Source organism: Strix aluco, chromosome 4, assembly GCF_031877795.1.
Source record: "Strix aluco isolate bStrAlu1 chromosome 4, bStrAlu1.hap1, whole genome shotgun sequence".
Taxonomy (NCBI): Eukaryota; Metazoa; Chordata; class Aves; order Strigiformes; family Strigidae; genus Strix; species Strix aluco.
The window spans coordinates 94,503,498-94,524,095 of NC_133934.1; the positions used below are offsets into that span (position 1 = coordinate 94,503,498).

A 20,598-nucleotide genomic window follows, 5' to 3' on the forward strand; every position below is an offset into this window, starting at 1 on the left:
TCATGCCAAGAAGGAAATCATAAAGATGAAAAATGATGCCAAATCTAGTTACCAAACTTCAACTCTTTCTGACAGAGGTAGGGAGCGATATTCAAGCAATGAACTTCAGAGATACTTTGGCAATGGATGGAGCCAACAAAAGCCACAAGCACAATTCCAAAATGATTTAATGGGCTGTGCTTTGCCCAAGTTCCTACTGGCAAAATTATGAAGTAAACACATCAATCAGTGTTAAGGCATTACAGTAAAGTTATTTGCTGCTCTCTGACATTCAGTTTAATCTATCTTCAACCTCCTTCTCTTGTGCATTGAAATGAGTTGCAGATATAATGTCAGTTTTAACCACTGCTTAGTTGTTTTTTGCCACCAAGCTGTTCTTGTGTTAAGTCAGACAAGCTTGAGAGGGCTGCTTGTGATCAACCAGAACAAAGATAAGCTGACCAGAACTACCAGAAAGTGCAACAAGGCAAGATAAAGGGGAAATACCCATATTATACAAAGTAGGAAGTCTACACGCGATATTCATGTCTTTGCAGGAAAGGTGAGCATTGCTTTACATCATACATTTGGGTCTATGCATGAATTGAACTCTAAATAGCAAACTCCTCTGCATGTGTCCCTGACTGAGGATACTCTGACTATTCTTTGCAAGTAGGGAATGCTGAAATTATGATATTACTTTGCAAACCTTGATTCAGAATTATCTTTTCTTCTTAGCACAGTAAGTCCTCACTATTACCCCAAATATGTGTGCTTGTCTCTAATTGTGTGCAGAAAAAAGAAACATGAAGATGTAAAGTAGGATATGGTGTCACACAAAACCTCATATTACATTCATGCAATATTGAGAGCTGCAGTTTGAGGCACTGTATTTGAAAACCAGACAAGCATGAGACAAGGGACAGGACTGAGTATTTGCTCTCCTTCATTTGTGACCAGCAGTTCCTCTCTGGAATGACTAATAATCATTAGATAAGATCAAATTTGTAGACTTGCCTGTGTATTAACTCTGCAGCAGCTTCAGAAGACTGAGAAAACAATGATCTAAATGCATGTGAATGAAAGTCCAATGATGAGGAACACATTATAGAACTGACATGGCTCGAAAATTCATTCTCAGCCCTTAGAAAGTGTCAGATCCTTTGAGTTAATACACTTACTTTCTTTTAATTTATAAATGGACTTTCAGAGAAACTGAAATATAATTTTGTTCCCAGACTGTTTTATGTTAGACTTGATAACTCGACTCTCACAGACCCCTGTATATCAACAGAAGACTGCGAGTTACAATGTGGATTTGTGTCAGTGTAGAGTTTCAGTTCTGATAGAAGGGATCTCTTACCTTCAGACAGGGACAAATCATCAGCTGGAGACACCAGGTCTGCCTGGATGGCAAGGCCATTGCTCAACGATGTGGTAATCTGATTCGTCAAGATAACCTGCAAACAGACAGGGAGCGGGGGAAGGGAAATGAATTTTTATAGCTACTGGAAGGCAGAGAACAGCCCAGGCATGGAGTGGAATCCTCCAGGCACAGCATCCAGGCAACCCTCTCCTTTGACCTTCAGCAAATTCAACACTCAGAAAATTTCGAACTGCCTGCAGAAACTGAAAGAGATAATTGCAAGAAGTGCAGGAAAAGGGATATTGTTAAAAAGGTGAAATACTAAACAACAGTATGTTGATACATACCTAAAATGAAACTACTGTTCTGAAGAGCTTCATTCTCCAGCGAACAATTTGACGCCCCTTACCAAAAGCATCATTTTCTTCATAGGCAAATAGGAAATCTATTTTTGCAGTAATTTCCACGCAACTTATACACTTCTTTCCTTCGGCTGAAACACAGTGCCATGGAGAAAGGTGCTGTAAGGATACATCCTCACTTATCTGAAGCACAAGAGTACTAAATTTCACAGGGCTATCTCTAGACAAAATTATTTTTTCAGTGTTTTTCAGGATCGCAAGGCTCTGATAAACAACAGACTGTACTACCCACACAGTGCTCTCCTCTGACAACACGAGCACTGGTCTTGCTTGCAAGAGATGAACAGTTCCTCGCACCTTTGAACACATACTTTTTTCTAGTAACATAAAACATTAAGGCAAACACTGTGAACACCATAGAGAGAAGAGCATAGGAATAAACACAATTAGCTCCTAATGGTTTGGATCTCTAAGCAGCTGCACTTTCCACAATTACAGGTCTCCACTTCACAGACTGACAAAAACTTCAGGTTTTTGGTTTTTTTTTTTAAAAGAACCAAAATGATCCTTCTATTTGCACTGAGAACAGACGCCACTCCAAACTCTCTTTGAAATTAATGGCCTGTCTTCAGCTGTATTTGACACATGAGGAAGGGAGAAAGGAATCCTACATGGTACTCTGCTGATGCGGTTTCATGATGCTACTGGAACAAATTAACAGCTTGCCATTGCTAAAAGGAAGAGGAATTTCTCTGCTCTTCCCTCCACTGCTCTTCCCTCCCTCTGATCACGGCTTCCTCCTGCTTTCTAACATTTTCAGTAGTATGACACAACACAGTCTCCATTTTATTTTTCTGTTTCAAGACTCCACATATGCTGTATCAGATCACAGTCATAACTGCAGCGGTGGTGCTGTGGGGCACTGCATCTTCTTCAGGCAGCATGACACGAGCTACCAACAATGTGATGGGGCCTGCAACCTTTACCAAGACCACAACTCTTCCTCCCTGCTCATGTCAGCCCACCCATCTCTGTGCTTGTAAACAGGCAAGGTGGTGCCTGACAGTTTTATGGACGGTATCAACAGGACTAAACTGAAAAGTCTGCAAGTCAAATCTTCACGTGCTCAACAGGAGTTCAAGACCTTCAAAGCTCCACAGCAATGTCCCTCATGCTCTTCTGCTACTGACTGCAAGCTCCAGACAAACGCCAGCTGGCTATCACCACCCTGCCCAGTTTAACCATAGGGTGCACCTTTTGGGACTGGGCATTTATGATCACTGCAGTGAACACAGACATGGAAGATAACAGCCTTGTTTGGTCTTACACCTAGGCTAAGGTGTAAGGTTCTTAAGGTACAACTTGCATTACTACCAACAACAGTTGGCAAACACACAAGAAATGCATCACACCCCAGAGCTGCTGCGTGCACCTTTAAGCACCCAAAAGCAGACAGGAAAAGGCCTGGCACACACAACCCCTTGAAGCCACTGATGGCTGTCCTGTTCATCTGATTATAAGGTAAGATGATTCAATTTAATAACAAAGAAGATAATTTATTTAAATATTTAATAAAAACAACAAAGAAGAAAGAACGTCACTTTTTCCTTTCTTCTTGCCAGGGTACTTACTTATCTTCCATTTTAGTGAGTGAGTTTATCCTTGTGATACGATGAACAGCAAAACTGGTTCAAGGCAAATGAAAGGAGTAGGCAGCCAAGAGTCAGGAGGGATAAGGAATGGGATGCGAGACCTTTACTTTTTAACACTCTCTTCACTTCGTTTTCACTGTGTCACAAAGCCCACAGCCTTGCTTATCCATAGAGGCTACTCTGGCAACCAGGCATAAGATACACCAACAACATGGCACAACACTGAAGCTCTTCCTCAATCCGGTACTAGAAAATGTGCCGAATTAGAACACACTAACTTATACACACACACGTACTGCTGGGGTATGAAGTTTTCATTGGCGCACTTTTGCAATGATCACACTATTCACAAGTGTCAAAAGCTCTGTAAGCAATTCAGTCATCCCAGACCTGTGCCAAGATAATCTTTGTACTGTGCCATCATGTATTTTATTATTTATGCACTACATTTTAAAGAAAAGCTACTGTGCTTAAGTATCTTTTTTGAAAGAAAAAAAAGACCTAAGAACACCGTATTTCATATTGCTCTCCTTCAAAGGAAACTAACTTTAAAGGCTTCAAAAATCAAAAGAAAAATGAACAAGAATAATGCAACTGCATTTTTTTATCTTTCAGATTTTTGGCCTCCTCTAACCAGGAACTCCACAGCACTGTTAGCTGTAGGACTGAAAATCTTCTTCACCCTTTATGTTTAACTCAAGCTACGCCTCTAAACTTAGATTTCAATTTCTGATGTGTCCTTCAATAACTATTCAGTATGAACAATATCCTAGACACCCTGTTATACTGTTTAAAAAATCAGTTTAAAAACGCGGAGTCCTACCCAAGTAAATGTTCCTCTCTGGCTTGCTCTGAGGATGGGAGTTGAGTGTATTCTTAGTTCCATGACTTCACTGATAGTTAAACATTTGCTTAAATACATGTTTAAATACTATCTTGAATAAGCACACTTCCTCTGAGATGAAGCCATATGCATGTACAGAATGCTTATTTTGGAATTAACTGAAAATTATTCTTCATTTCTGCAAGCCTGCAGAGCCAACACAGAGATTCGATTCTCCCATAAGTACAAGCCAAGAGGCTGTTAGCTAAGCACTAAATTTGGCATCAAATTCTGTCACACTTCTGCAGCCTCACTTACTGCATCAGGTATAAGTACTCCTATTATCAACCAACCAATATTCATCTCTGTGCACCTACCATAATACAGTTTGAACCTCACTCTGCAGGTGTACAGAGTGCTCCAAACTCTGACTGGCTCAAACAAACTACAGGTTGCTAACAAAAGGAAAAAAGCTGGCCCTTACTCAGCTCCAATTCCGAAGAAAAAAGTTAAGGCAATCTGATTTAGAGAACTCCTCTGAATATACACATCTATCTTCAAAACTTCAACCACATGCCCTTACTGGAAAGTGCTTTTTTTCCCAAAGTAAAACTTTGGTCATGAATACTTTGGCAGTGAATAGTGCCATTCATACAAGGCCTTATATTTTCAGCATTCCCCAAACCTACAGATGTTCAAATTGAAGTCCTGATTGTTGATACAACACCATTTCAGTGTCACATCTAAAGAATGTATTAACTTTTCCCTGAAGTCTCCTTCACTAACCTGAAAGACATGGTTACACTCCATTATGCTGTCCTTTGAAATAGTTCAACGTATTGAGAGAGTTGCAAATAGGTGTCTGAGGGAATGGTTAAGCCTGACTCTAATGTGGAGAGAACATACAGGCAGACAAAGGAGATCTGGAGTGAAACAGCTCCATGGCTTTCTGATAAGTAATCACATTTGTGCATGGACAGAATCAGCTGAGTCTCACACATTGCTTCATATGTGTGTGCACAGAATATAATGCTAGTTCTGATCTTAATGATGCCATATCTTACAAATCACCAACAAGAAGGTTAGAGTACCTCCCTTTGATCTGCTAGGTTGCCACACTTGAAAGAAACCGCCTCTCACTGCTAAACAGCGCCTGGAAACAGGCTGGGGTCACAAGTCCAAGCAGCCTCACTAGAAAGACTGCCTTGCACTGAATTAGCAATAGCGCTTCCTCAACTTTTCATTGGAGATCTGCCATTAACATACAGATCAGATTTACCCTGTTCAGTACAGGAGACCTGCCAAGTCCTCAGACTAAGTAGGTAAGGAAAGGTTGCCTCTGTTGTGGTTCCTTTCGACAGATACTGGACATCATTACCAGCCAAGCATAGCTTCCACTTAAGAGCTTCAATGCCAGTCAAGAGTTTATTATCTTCTGGCAGAACACTTGACAATGAGAATATTGCTACATGATATTTTAATGTTATCATATTGTAATACATAGTATTTTAAAATACATCATGCTTTATGGAATACCCAGTATTTTAAGAGGAGCTCCTATTTTCAGCATCAACTAATGGAACAAAGTATTTCCATTACCACTTTGTGAGTAAGAGTCACAAAAAAATTACACCTCTCCACACCCAATTGTGTCCTGACATGTGCAACAGGTAAGGAGGTTGTGTTACTGCTTACTGTTTCTACTTTGTGATGAACAGAGAGTGTAGGGCTCCTTCAGCCAGTGACTGTGCATGAATGGAAAACACCCTCCATTGCTAAAAGAAGAGGAAAAAAAAATATGAAAAGGTCAGCTAGACAGCTCAGTAACACTGGAAACTTGCCCCACGCAGTCTCCTATGGAGTTCAATGAACCATTGCCTTTAACCTTTCAGCCTATTCACTTGCAACTGGTCAAGCTAGCTATTTAACAAGTGAAAATTTACAGTCCTCAGCTTTCCAATTCTGACAGAATTACAAACACTGTAGAAATTCACTCAGATTCAAATTTCCAAATCATTTCTGGGAAAAAGTCTACTACTTAAAATACCACACAATTGACTGACCACACAATTTCCCAATCTTATGAAGATTTTTACTTCAGCATAGCAACCTTAGATTGTAAAGTAACCCCTTCTAACCATTAGAAGTGTTATGACAGAAAGAAGAATCCTTTTCCTTACAGTTAGAAAACCTGGAGATAAACACAAGGAGACAGTGGGAACACATTTTCAAGTTCCTAATTTTAGATATCTTTAAAAAATACCTACTCTTCTGATCACTTCCCCAATTTTTATATGTGCTGATACCTGCAAAAAAAATGGAAACAAGAAATTCTCAAGGAAAATAGCATTCATGTTCTAGACAGGTCATTGCTACTTCTAAAATTAATCCAGAAGTCAACACTGCTGTTAATATTCTCTTGAAATCTTTACATGTTGTTGCGAAAATAGAATCTCCTTCCACTGATGTGACTACAGCAGATGCCAGTTTTCTGGAAGCACAGTAGAAAAGTAAAAATACTTATTTAAGGTGCCTAAACTCCCAACAGCCCCATTTGTCGGGAATAGCACAGTTCCTGCATATGTGGAAAGCCCCTGCAGGTCCTGGGAGAGAGCTGGCCTAAAAACTGAAATATGACTGCTTTACACAGAAGAATAAGCAAACTATTTTTTGTTTGGTTATTTATACAGTACCATTTTTCAAGTACTCCTCCTGCCCTTCCTAGGACCACACTGAAACTACTAAATCTGACTTTGTCATCCTTGTAAATCCAGTTGAGTAAATAAGTCATTTTCTGTAAACTTGTGGTCTCAGCCTCCTTGTTAGTTTATTGCAAAATTAAAGGGAGCTCAGCACAGAACTATCAATCAGTAACCAGCAAAGGTATAAAGTCTTCTGGAATGTACCAAAAGGTAAAAAACCCCAACTCTCTCATGAAATAGCTGTTTGTTATAAGAACAGAGCAGAATTCCCCATTTTGCATGCAACACTATTTAGGAAAACTCTTATTAAAGGCTTCCTATTGAGCTGGGAGAGCAAGTACAAGGACATTTGCAATAATCCCAAATTACTCCACCCTTATTAGTCCATGTATTTTGTGGTTTTCACTGTATTCAGGCAATGTCACTAGAGAGCACCAAGTACAAGTGACAGTCAGCGGGGCTGGGATGCTGACTCAGCATGCTGGAGGAGAAGGAAAAGTTTTACTGATCCTCAGCCATTCTTCATACTGGTCCCTGAGGAGGCACCTCTCCCCTTCCCTGAAGCACAGAGCTTTTAACGAGGCACTCAAGCAGTCAATAACAGGTCAAAACAATGGTGACTACTGTCGAGGCAAGTGCACCAGCAATACCACAAAGCCAGATGGGGCAGGCAGCAAACCTGGAAACAGAAGGGAACAGTGAGAAAACTGGGGTGAAGCAGCACGCTTCAAAGAGCTGTGAGAACAGCTCCTTGATACTGGCATTGGTCTGCTCAAGGAAGAACCTTAAATTACCACCACCTGTCTTAGTAACAGGGTATTTGCGATCATCATCTAAGCTACGTACTAAATTAGCTTTTTCTTCAACTTCTGTTTCTTCAGGGAGTTTTTATTCAGCATCAGTAGCCATTTACCAGAAAAGCTGTCAAAAGTTGTCAAGGACCTCAGCAGGACTTGTACCTAACATTCGCAAGCAAGAAAACTTCCTTTAAACCTGAGCTTTTTCAGTGAAATCAGGGAGTTACAGACAGAAAAAGGAAAAATCTGAACTGCAATACTGAGAGCTCCTAAACAAAACAAGAGTTTTTAAAGAGAGAATTTCAGGTGCCCACAGCTACCGGGCACTTGAAGCTGGCTACTGCAGCAATGTTCCGCAGGGGCTCACCTCGCAGGAGAGCAGGCTTCTCCATTGAAAAGCACAACCGAGCTGTTCTGGGCTCCAGGACCAAACCAAACATATTTATATCACAACTATTACTATGATAGGAGATTAAATATATACACATATCTTCATTCTTAGAAAATGTAAGCTATTTTGGCTCATACAAACCAAATACAGAAGAGAAAACCCAACAGTTTATCATCTCAAGTCCCAGCAAATCACCACCCACACCCAGCACTCATCCCAGTGGGTGTCCCATGCTCCCAAGCTGAGCGGCCACTAGCCCCAGCATCTCGGATTTCTGCAGGGAAGAACGAAAATAATGTCAAGTACTCTACAGATCCCAGCCATCACAAGCAAAAAGTCTGATAATAAATTCCCATGACCAAAGTCATACACCACTTCTGGTGTTCAATCAAGGCCTAACTAACAAAGATACTCGAAAGAACTTTTACATGTTGTACTAAAACGGTAGCACAAAGCTCCTTCACTGCAGGCATAAGCAATAGACAAGTGCCCACGTTTAACAACTGTTGCTAATCCATATCGGTTGAAAGAAAAAGTACCTCTTACAACCAGCTTGTTTATACATGACAGAGGCATAGGCTGTAATGGTGCTGTAACGGTGATGCTCATGTTAGAGGGAAGTAGATGGATGTTTTCAGACACAAAGGCATAGCAGCTACCCTGACTGAAGGCAAAGAAGGGGCCCCTGTGCCAAGAGCAGTTAGAATTCACATCTCAACCAACGTCACCAGAATCTGGCATAATTCCCTGAATAACAGATATATATACTCAAACCACTGGAAACCTATTGAGAAACACTTCCTAATCCTATAAGCAATCTAGCAACAAGTGTTGGCCTTGCCTCAGAGGAATTTCATCTGTACTTATTTTCAGCTGTACCTATTTTCACCACATCCAGGAAAAAGGAAAGGGCAATTAAACAGTCTAACTGCATAGAAAAAAGTAAGTAGATTCTCTGGAAGGCTCACAAGCACCTTTTAAATGATTAGAGACCTGTTGTTCAGGACACAGTGCTGCTAGCTGCAACCTTATTAGAGCTCTGAGGACAGGACTTCCAGCTCCTGCTTTGCCACGGTATCTCTACCCAAGCTTCTATTTCCTCCCTCAGTGAGGCAATTCATAGCAGCAGAGGTCATTTTATAGTCACTGGATTTCACCGGGTATAAATAGGAGTCAGAAGAAACCAAGGAATCTTTCAGAGACTGGCCACTGTATTTACATCCAATTTATTCTGCTTTGCATAGGAAAAGTACAAAGTTATGCAATTCTATTCCATAAGCCTTCTGGAGAAGTAAAGCATCTATTCACATGTCTGCCAACTGCTTAAAAATAATCACAATGAATTAATAAAATTTCCACCAGAAGAAAAAAAGAAGCAAAACAAAACAAAAGCATGCTGTTCTCAGGCAGCTACACGTCTTCAAGTTGAAATGGCTACCACCCAGCGATAGCCTGAGGTCTTTAGCCTTTCCTCCTCTGTGAACAAGGAAAGCAGCCAACACAAACGTAACCTTCAAAATCCACGCTGCAGCACCCTCGTGCTGTGCTGCTCAGTGAGAAAGGTTTGTGTGCCTGGAAGGCCTTCACATCCAGCAGCCTGCACAGACCCATTCACAGCGATGTGCGTAAGACACCCCCTCAGAGGGATTGCCACCCGCCTTCATACTCTGCCAGAGCTCCAGGTTAGTTCTCAGCAGACCTTCCCTCTCCTCCACCCTCCCTTCCAGCCTCTGCATAAGGATGGCTTTCCGAATTGAGCTTACTCCTATGCATAGCTTGTGATGTACCACAGTAAGAGACTGGTCTGATACGGGCTGAGCCAACGCGGAGTACCTTGCAGGAAATCACTGTAATCCACAGGTAACTTTTACAGTCAAACCTGCTGCACTCTCAAAGTGGCAAACACCACCGCTTAAAAGGGAGTTTTCTGACGAATGCCAAATTGTCTTGTAAAAAAATAAAATAAAATTATGAATTTACAGTTAGCTCTTAGATCACACGCTGTTCTCAGCAACAGAGCTTTTGGCTGGTTTAATTTGTTTGGTTTTGAAGGACAGGGAAGAACCTGGGTTGTCTGGAACATCAGCAAGGTAGTACAAAACTTCAGTTCTGCTCTGGCATGCTCCAGGATGAGAGGAGAGCTGAGTATGTCTCCTACTCTTTAATAGGATTGCAAGGAAGTCAAAATTCATGCTTAGATTTTTCTCCATGAAAAACCTCATTTAGTTTATCGGCACTTGTTAGCTTTCATTAGCAGAGCAGAAAGCAGACTGAAGGCTCCTTCCTTTCACTTGCTGAGTTCAGACCTTCTGCCACGCACCTACCCTGCTTCGTCTAGCACTTCACATTTACCCAGATCTACGCAAATTCTGTGACATTAAATCTCACTACTTTCTGATGGAATAAATGTATTGTTACCCCTATTGTAGAGATAGATGCTCAGACACTAAGCAAAATGACTAAAGGTACCACAAATCTTTACTACCACTCCTAAACCCTGATTTCAAGAACAGAGTTGGAAGGACTCACTCATCTGAGCACTCTAGGATATCTGAGAACAATCTAATATCTATCCAGCAAATTATATATTTATAACTCTTTATATATTTATAATTCTTTATATATTTGGGGTTTATTTTATCTAGTTTTTCTACACCTGTCTATATTTAGTTTTTTCCTAACAACTAAATAGGAATATGAACTAAACTAATGAAATACTTCTAACAAAGGCCTATTTAGGGCTCATAGCCTATTTCAAGCTGATAGTTAGCGTACCAGCATTTTTATTTGATTCTGATGTTTTGAAAAGCCCATCAGAAAGACTGTTTATAGTAATATACACATGTAGGTCTGGAGAGGTATAGCATATAATGCACAACTCAATCTCAATGTCATTAATTCCATTAATTCTTCAGATTCCTTCCAATTAATTCCTTCAAGCCTTCAAGGCAGTGGGTCACAGGAGGCTCGCTGGGTCTTGGATGTAAACTGGAACAGTTCAATGGGCTACTGTAATTTACAGCTTTGCTGAACAGTTTTTAAAACACTCTCCCTAGCTCCACCTTATCCCACATTGTGACCCTATGCCAACATTTTTAGAGGGAGGACAGTGTTAGTTCAGACTGCTCCTCGGTGCCTCGTGGAAGCAGCAGAAAACAGTTTTAGGATGTGCTAGAAATCCCATCAACACTTCTCTGTTCAATTCCCCTGCAAACCATACTTCCTTGCCTGCCCTGCAGCACTGGAGCCTTTCTGTTTACTTTTTAGGCAAGCAAGAGAGGACTACACGACTATTTGCTCCCCCTTGTCTATTCATTTAACCTTTACAGGCGGGTAGCTACTAACATCACCACCAGACGGCATCGCATGGTTTACGTTGTTTTATACTCAACATACTCTATCAGCATCACCGAAGCGGAGCTAATCTTTTCAGGCCTACAGTGATGTTAGAGATCACAGCATGCTTTACAAAATTTTATTAGAGAAGTTTTCTTTTCTTACTGTGTTATGGTAGCTGCTGCCTTTCACTGAACACATTTTAGACTAGAAGTATTTTTAAACTTCTCTATAAAAGCCATCCTTAAGATAATCATATGGCTTTATTTCCGTGCATATAACGGTCAGTAGATTTTGAGTACAGGGTAACAGGGAATTTCAATATATACCTCCATCCTCCAAATTTGCCCAAGGCAATTTAACAGGTCTGTAGATTATTAGGGTAGTAACTGATATTGCACAGAAGCCTGACAATCAAAGCAATATACCAGTAATTTTTACAAAATGAGGAGAAGGCTATTAAGAAAGCCGGAACAAACTAGGCACTGACAGTATTATTTAGTGCAACCAAGGCCCATTTAGTTAACACTGTGTCCCTGGTGATTTCAAAGTGTTCTTATGAACAAAATTCAGTTATCCTCTATAGCTGCAATGGCTGTAAAAAAGAGTAGAAATCATCCAGAAAACAAAACACCCAGCTGCTGAAACAAACAGCCTCTCAAGTCACCATCAGTTTCACTTCCCTGTGACCCAGGGCTCAGAAATGTATGAAAGAACAACTGAGAATGAACAGCTGTGAATTATATGTACTAGAAGCTATAGGTATATATTATCATTACATTTTAGGCATTTTCATATACTGAATTGCATTTGCACCATTTTCAGGCTAACCTGCAATTTAGCCAGTAATCTATTTCTACCAGAAATATTTATAATATTTTGAAATCGTGGGTAGCTTCAGCCTCCCTTAAAATGCAACAAGCATACAAAATAAACTAGGTATAGCTAAGCACACCAGTTGGAATGCTGGGTAAATTTTTCTGCTGTACCAGTGACTGTTTTAATAGTCAACATCTTTTAGTCTGATTGGCCAGAAAGTGGAAGTTTTACCATCTAGCTTTTGAGATCTGTAATATATCACCATACCTCTAACACAGTGCAATATTTTTTATGCAAAGAAAAATTGCTTGGGTATATCTCATCTGTCTCCTAAACCTGCAAAGTTAGATGGTAAGAGCTTTAACCTTTAACGTCCTTCCACTTACAATGTTCAAAACATTTTTATAAATGAAGATATTCTGAAGAAATTTTTCCTAAAAAAAATGCAACCTATACAAAATGCATGATGATGCACTGTGTTATGAAGTTTTATTACTACTTTTTGAAAACTGCTATAGCATTTTAGGAAGCCTTGCTACTCAGTAGTTGGATTATCCCATGTGCTTCTTCCACAAAAGTACATTTAAAAAATTGTCTACGAGCTACAGATAAAAAGTCCATAATAAAACAGAAAAAAAATTACATGTGTGTGCATGATTGCTTGCCAAACATGTCTGATCTGATATTACCCAGAGGAAAGAAGAGGGTAGGGTACATAAATCAGCCAACTTCCTTCTCTTCAAATTTGGGAGGAAAAAAAATAAATAATCTTGTAGCTCAAGATATTCTGGAATTTCAGTGGCATTGTCTCGGCCTCCGTATCCTACTCCTTCTAAATCCTTTCACTAGGAAATATAGTTAGTCAGTATTTCCACAATAAAATTGGCATTTATGTCACATTTTAAAATGACAAATTTCTATTTACCTACCTAACTTGCTTAAATTGGAGTGCACTTTCCTTGGAAACATGAATCATTAGAAACCTCTTTGAAAGTTAGGACTCAAGATGGAAAATGAACTCAGAAAAATGCAAGGAGTCATTTTTGTGCTGAGACCGCAGCACGACACATCCCCCTTTGGCTTTGTCTAATACAGAAAAATAGTATTTGAGATTGTCCAAACAAAATCACAGACCCATGAAACTATACTCAAGCTAATTTCTCACTTCTTGGGATAACAACCCTGTCCTCAAGGTCACTGCTTAAATTTGTGCAAAAGGCAGCACTGTAGAAGCACGTTATCTCTTCTGTGTTGCAGGGAGGATCAGTCCTGCAGGGTTATTTTGGCAAACCTTTTCCCAAATCTAAGACAAATCAAACTAAGAGACTGATAACAGTGAAATTCCTGCAAAAGCGAATCAGTTCAAACCCAAAGGTGTTCCTTTTCCTTTTAAAATTTGGTATCAATTTGTTTGGGACATTGGTGGTGACTGAGAAAAGCTCCACTGGTGTCACTGGAAATGACACTGGGTCTACCAGCGTTACTGTTCTTTGTCGTTGGTACCTCAGTTTTTATGTAAATATCTGTAAACATTTCAAAAAAACTAGAGAAGGGAAGAAGAAGTTATTCAGCTATTTGGGTACACATATTTACAACTCTTACTAGAACTACAGAAATGTTGAGAGTTGACGTCATGAGATGTGACACCTTCAGCGATATTAAACTTTAGGAAAACCTTGTGAATGGTACAAGATTTCAGATATTTCCTAAGTAGAAAGCATCTACTCTTTAAGAATTAAACTTAACAGAGCTAAATAACTTTTGCACCTCATTCAAATTAACCCAAGTGAATGCAGTTCGGTCAAATCTTTTGAGATTTGCTGTGCATCCTACAAACTACATATACAGGCAGCAAAGAAAAACAGCTAATGTCTTCTGGACAACCAACTGAAATTTTGCAGCAGCCTAGATTAATTGTTCATTGCAGCTAGCAATTTTTTTATATCATCTCCTAGACTTGCTATTAAAATTCACAGGATCATGCATTTTCCTTGGACTCCATCATAACTGCTTTGTCCAAAGTCTTTCTCAAGAAACCACAACCAAGTCTCCACTGTGGAGTTCAGTAATAAATTGCAAAGATAGTAATGTTAGGAATGATTTTCATTAATTTAATTCAGAGGAAAACTGAGGAGGAACAAATCATGCTTTAGTCAAGAGAACAGATGTGTGCCAGTAGGCTTTCTGCAGCCCCATGACTGGAATATCTTCTTCCTGTGAGGAGTGAGATACATGGGCAAATATATGGGGAACCTAGATTAGAAAAGTGTTTCTGGATAGGATTAAGGTGTATGAGCAAATGTTGTGGGAAATCAGGAGCAAAAAAGCTGGTTCAGGTCAGGCTGGAAGTGCATCTTCAGATCTAGGCATGGGGCAGGAGGGTAGGAGCTATTGGATGCTACACGCCAGGACTGACATACTGCAGTTGGAACATGGGCCCAGCAGAGACTTTCTCAGGGAAGGATAGGATGTATTCATAGAGCTCCTAAAATAAAGATAAAAATAATTCAGAGCAAGGTGCTTAGACTTCAAAGCAAGGTGCAGTAGCAGAGCAGAGTGTGTGACAGGTTGAAGATAATTGCTCAACTATATCCAAATCTTCGTAAAAACTCTTTCATGTTTAGATGGATGCTACTTTGCAAAATGCCCTGTGTGGTGTGGAGATGTACAGCTTCTGCAGGCAGAATGGTAGTTATGGCATATACCCCTTTAGTTATGTTGTCTGCTTCCTACAATCATCAAAACATGTATCAACTACAAAAGGGTTTTCATCAGTAGTACTATTAATTCAATAAAATTCTTTTGCCATTGGCTACTCCTTAGGTCTAATTAAGGATAACTGACTATGGCTTGCTTTACAATAAATTGCTCCTCAAAAAAAAATTTTTTTAAATAACCCTTATCTGCCGTACCAAGCCTTACAATTCCATGTATGAAATGAGTACCATCTAATGGATATCCGGCTTATACTCCAGCTGCCTCAGACTTGTGTCCTCTACTTCTTCCAGAATATTAGATATCGACTTCTAGCCTGACAAGGTAAGTTCTTATTTTAAATTTTATTAATATGACTCAGTTTTTGTTCCAGACTAAGATTTAATGTAGGTCTGGTTTTACTGACCCTAAAGGAGTTACACTGAAGTGAAACATGACCATGGACTTGTCTCTTTCCATCTTCATCCTTTTGTCCCCAAATACATTTGCAGAGAAACAACCAGTTCAGAGTTTTTCTTTTACCATTAACTCTTCAGCTCAATTAATTCTCAAGAGAGAACAGGAGGCAGCAGAAGTCCAGTCTCATGTTTTCTAATCCTGGTTCTGATGCTAAGTAGCTGCAACTGCTTACTGATATAATAAATTCTTTGTGCCCCATTATCAGGCATAATGCCTACCCCATAAGAGTGTTGTGGGATTCATTATTTTGCTTTCGTAATGCTTTGAACTCACTGCATGAAGGGTGATTAAAACCACCAAGTGTTTTCAGAGTTTTCCAACCGTACAGCTGGGCCATGTCTAGATACAATTTATCAGTAATAGTTGACCACTATACATTCTATGTATGGGGTTGTAGGTCTTGTAACAAAATTCTAAAATTTTCTCCCAGAAAACCTATGAGCTTTTTGTGGGGTTTTTTGTTAGGTTTTTTTTTCCTTAAATCCTTCCCCTTTGCCTGAGTTAGGTAATGGACTGAAAGTTATCACTGGTTTGCAGCGCAAGTTTGAGAAGGGTAAATCTGAAAAATTACTCATGGCTCAACTTTTGGTATGTTGTACAACATTCTGCAAAGTATTAGCACTGTATTTAAAACAGAAGGAAAGAAAGAAATAGATGCCAGCTTATTATTTAAATGTTAGCTGGGACTCTATCCTTGTGAACAACTTCTGATCTCTCTTGAGCTTACTGAGGGTGTTTCAAAGAGCTGTTTTACAGAGCAGGAGTACTGAACAGTTCCACTGCAGCAAAGACAACAAAATAACAGCAATGCAGCACTGCTTCAAATGAGGCCTGTATTCATTTATTTTCTGAATTGAATAACTCAGATCTTTCTGTGGCAGTAAAAGGCAAGTATCAGCTATTCTTCAGGGTGTTACAAGACCAACAGATGCAGATCTTGCACTACTTTTAAAATATGAAGCTCAGTAAGGAGCTGGATATATTGATATGAGCATGAAAAAATACTCCACTCCCCTGTGCAAAAGCACAGGGTGAGAGAGACACACATAGATACTCAAAAAGAGCAGGTGAGTGCTTAAATAAGAAACTCCATCTCAGATGTAAAAGCTGACCTCCTTAATAGGCTGGATGAAACGTCACAGATTACCTAGATATTCATCCAAACTCCATCTCAACAGCTCTTTAGGCTTCTGAGCAAGAAAAGAATTGTTACTGAGGAAACTGCAGCCTGCAATGGCTTCACCAAGAGCTGAGCCTGCACTGGAGTTTCAAACAGAAAGGGGAAGAGGCACAAATAACTACAGAGAAGGTATGATTTACAAATACAAAACTTCCTGCAGGAATGCAAACTTCCTGGAATACCAACAGCAACTATAAATGGGAGGAACAGAATGGGCACATCTAGAACATGGCAGGGCACAGAGCCCTGGAAACTGCTGCTTTGGAGGTGAAATACTTGAAGTTTCATTATACTTGAAGGAACAAGGCCATAAATAGAAGAGTCCCTGTCACTGCGCAAGAAGCTATGCCTCTCGTGCAGTACAAACCATTACGTATATCTGCAATGACCATCACTAGAAAGATCCATCATTCATTTTGTCAGGGTTTCTATTCTGATTACAAACAGCAAGTCAGCCTCAAGAACAAATGAAGACTCACTGCAAACTCAAAGACCTAAACGCTTCTCAGTTGGAGAAAAGGCTGGATCTGAACTTTATGGTGTAAGCCTGTCTATTCAACAGTACCTGAAGAGATCATGGTAGCCCAAAGTCCACAGACAGCACTAAACTACAAGCTTTTGTGAAAAGTATTTCTGATGTCCTGTGGGGATGGCATCAGATTCAGGTAATACGAAAATAATCTAGATATAGACAGTTGCCAATTCCACCTTGCCGGTGTGCACCATTATCTTTTGGGGACCAGAAAACCAGAAAGACGTTTTAGGCAAATGAGCAAGGCCAAACAATGTCCATTCTTCATTCTCCTTAGAACTTGTAGCACTTTGAGGATATAAAGAAACGGTTAAAAAGCCATTACATAGGACTATATTCTTAGTTGCTTTCTGTTTTGTGTCATAAGGATTCAGATTCTCTCCAACCTTGAAGATTAAAGTTTTTAATTAGGCCACTGTAATACTGAAATAACTAAAGTAACAGGAGCACATGAAAAACCTCCCACTACTGTTAGATTCATAATAAAATCTGGAGAACTTGTAACACAAAGTAAGAAGTTAATTAACAGCAATAGGTGTGTTTCCACTACAAATACAATTTACCAAGAAGTCTAGCCATGACACAGCTCAGTTTTGAAGCCTATGACCATCATTTTATACATACACATGTACACGCAGTATGTACAGGCACGGTGCTCTTTGTCCCGGATCTGGATCATGTCAGAAGAACAGTCCAGGCACCCTACTTCAGATCACTCCCTCCCCACCTCCTCTGTCCCAGGCCAAGCCAGAACTCAAAAAACCTGCCTCGCAGTGGCAGTTTAGGCTGAAGAAGGGGAATGCAACTCAGCTCCATGCTAGCATAACTATTCCTTCCATCTTCCCCCTCAAACCAGGGGCATGACATTAAGACACAGGCAGAAGAATGCAGCAGAGTTATGTTTGTCCATTACCGAAAGTGTTTTGCTAGCCCTGCCACTCTGCCTTCCTGGACAGCTGCTTTCTTTACCTGCATCTAAAACTGGCTGTGCAAAAAATGGAGAAAGAATTAATTGAAGCAGAAACTACCTTCAGACTGAATGTGTACTCAATAATATTAACATCTCAATACCTTTGAGTAATGCGGGATGGTAATAACTGAATGTAATCTATATATTCATACAAACAGTTATTCAAACCATATATATGAGATACACAACAAACACACACATATATATGACAGCTTCTCAAAACAAAAAAAATGAACATGATGAAAAAGTGCCCTTGTATGATATTTTTCAGAAGATGCTCTCAAAACCCTACAAACAGTCAGATCCTGAATCTCAAAAAAAGACAGGAATGATTCCATTCATTTTACAGATGAGAAAACAGAGACAGGAGTTTGAGAGACCTTGCCAGCACTAAAGGACATCAATATTTGACAGGTCTTTATAAATGGCAATAAAAAGGCAGCAAGTCTGAAGAACCGAAGAATGGTTAAACGGAACAACAACCGCGGGGATACGTTGTCTGATAGCGATGGGGTATTTTACAGGGAACTGAAAGAGCTACGAGTACATCATTTCCTAACATCCATGCACCCTCCCTCAAAATGCCTCACAAGATGGAAGGAGACTCTTATCTGTCTCCCAGAATGCAAGGTGAAAGACAGAAGCTCATCACTCCAAAAACTTGTAGTAAAGCCTAAAGTGTTAAAGAGTTTGGAGGAACTGCAAACATAAACATTTTTTTCTAAAACAACCCAAAACCTTTATTTCAGCATAGCACAAAACAAAACCTCTTAGCTCTGCCTAGGCTTTACTAAGCTTTCTAATTTTGTCTGAACATGGAACTCAAATCAAATCCAGAGGATTGAAACAAAAGGTTTTTACAAAGTGCCCACTGATCTAAAATATTTGAGCTTTATAAAGCACAAAGCTCTGGTTTGCCATTACCTTCTCTTTTCTAGAAAGAAAATAAGAAACTACACAACAGAAAGTGGAAAATATGCTGGAGGAAGGTGTTTTAGCTGATGGCTTTAGAATTCAAAGAACAAGAATTTTCAGAGGAAATTGTTCAGAGTCAGACTGACCTAAATTATTCAGGCTGTTGTCTAACAGCATCAAATTTGAGACTATGTGGCAGTGCAGAAAAGGAAGTACTTCTGAAGAACACATTCATTTACCAAAAAGACCAGGCAGAACACAGTATACTCTTATTTAAACCTTCAAAAAGAACTTTTCGAGTAGTGTTTTCACATAATGAAGTGAAAGAACAAATGATGGCTCTGGCTAAAGAATGACTTCTATGCTTTCATGATTTAGTTTATCCACACAGAACTTTTGTAGCTGACTAATCTCTGAAATAATTCTCTATTAGAAGCCATGTGACAATGCTCAGTGTCAAACAGCTTTAAAAAAGCAACTGCAGACTGGGAAAAAAACAAGCAGGGTTATAGACACTGTTACAGTCTACATCAGTTTTTCACAAAGAGAGGCGGGTTCAGATTCACCTTTTTTTGTTTATTGTTGCAAGGAAGGAACACCGAGAGGCAATTCATACAATCCAAATGGATAATAAACAGGGTGTTAATACCATGGAAATACTTTATAGATACCTTGAAATTATGGTAGGACAGGTCTATCTTAACACTTCCAGCTGCTCAAGGAAAACAGTGCATATGGGGCTGAACAGAGACAAAGCAACACCACCAGAGGCAGACAGTGGACCTACAAATCATGCTTAATAGGCAAAAAGTATGAACATGTGCTCTACAGTACATAAACAGCAAATCTGACATGTCTAGGACATTGGACATGCACTACATAGTCTGGCATATGCAGTGCCTATTTATTTGGAAGTTAGGCAGCTAAGACATCCTGCATGTCCCAATTTCTCTCTTTCCCTCAGAGTTAAGAGCATTTAAGTCAGAAAAAGAGGACACATTGGGGAAAACCCAGATAGATCACATTCCTGCAGAGATTTTGCACATCTCCTCTCCCAACTGCATTTTACCTGCCTCCGACTGGACAGTGAAGATACTGGAACAAGCTGATAGGCAAAACTAGAAAGTTATTCTAATTTTCTATGTATCTTTGGATCAAACTAAGTTTAAGTTAAACACTGCCAGGATAACCATTGATCAGGGAATAGTAATAAATGCTCCAAGAGCTGTACTCCAAAAGGGATGTATCTGTCTGTCTTTCCTTCTTCTCCTCACATTTTTGCACTCATACATGCTGCCACTGCCATTTTGGCCCTTATAGACTTTTGTTTCCCATCAATCATTCTTTTGACTACACCTACTTTCAGAAACATTACTGAAACAAAGACCAATCATTTCAGAACACACAACCAGGACTGGAAGTAGTCTTTTAACATAACCGTACAAAGGCTACCTCCCTTCAGAAACATCAAGGTAGTCTTTCAGTTTTGAAAGAGAAGGTTAGGACGATGTTCACTAAAAGCAACAGAAGACTGTAAAGAAAGTGTCTAATCACAAACTTTCCTTCTCAGTTCTTTGGAGATGGTAAAAACTCAGGCCCA

At 39.7% G+C, this 20,598-nt stretch overlaps 1 protein-coding gene across 5 annotated transcripts in view; it reads right to left on the bottom strand.

The window, feature by feature from the left end:
• The window catches only part of RAD51B (RAD51 paralog B), a 408,277-nt gene that overhangs the window by 220,271 nt on the left and 167,408 nt on the right, over positions 1-20,598 (bottom strand). For 4 of the 5 annotated variants that reach the window (XR_012623272.1, XM_074824407.1, XM_074824405.1 and 1 more), the window contains exon 8: positions 1,343-1,439. The exons of the other annotated variant lie outside the window; for it this stretch is intronic. Coding sequence is in view for 3 of the 4 variants with exons in the window: in XM_074824407.1 (XP_074680508.1) it covers positions 1,343-1,439 (97 nt within the window). In the remaining variant the exon portion in view is untranslated. The remainder of the gene's footprint in view (positions 1-1,342; positions 1,440-20,598) is intronic. 5 annotated transcript variants of the gene reach the window in all.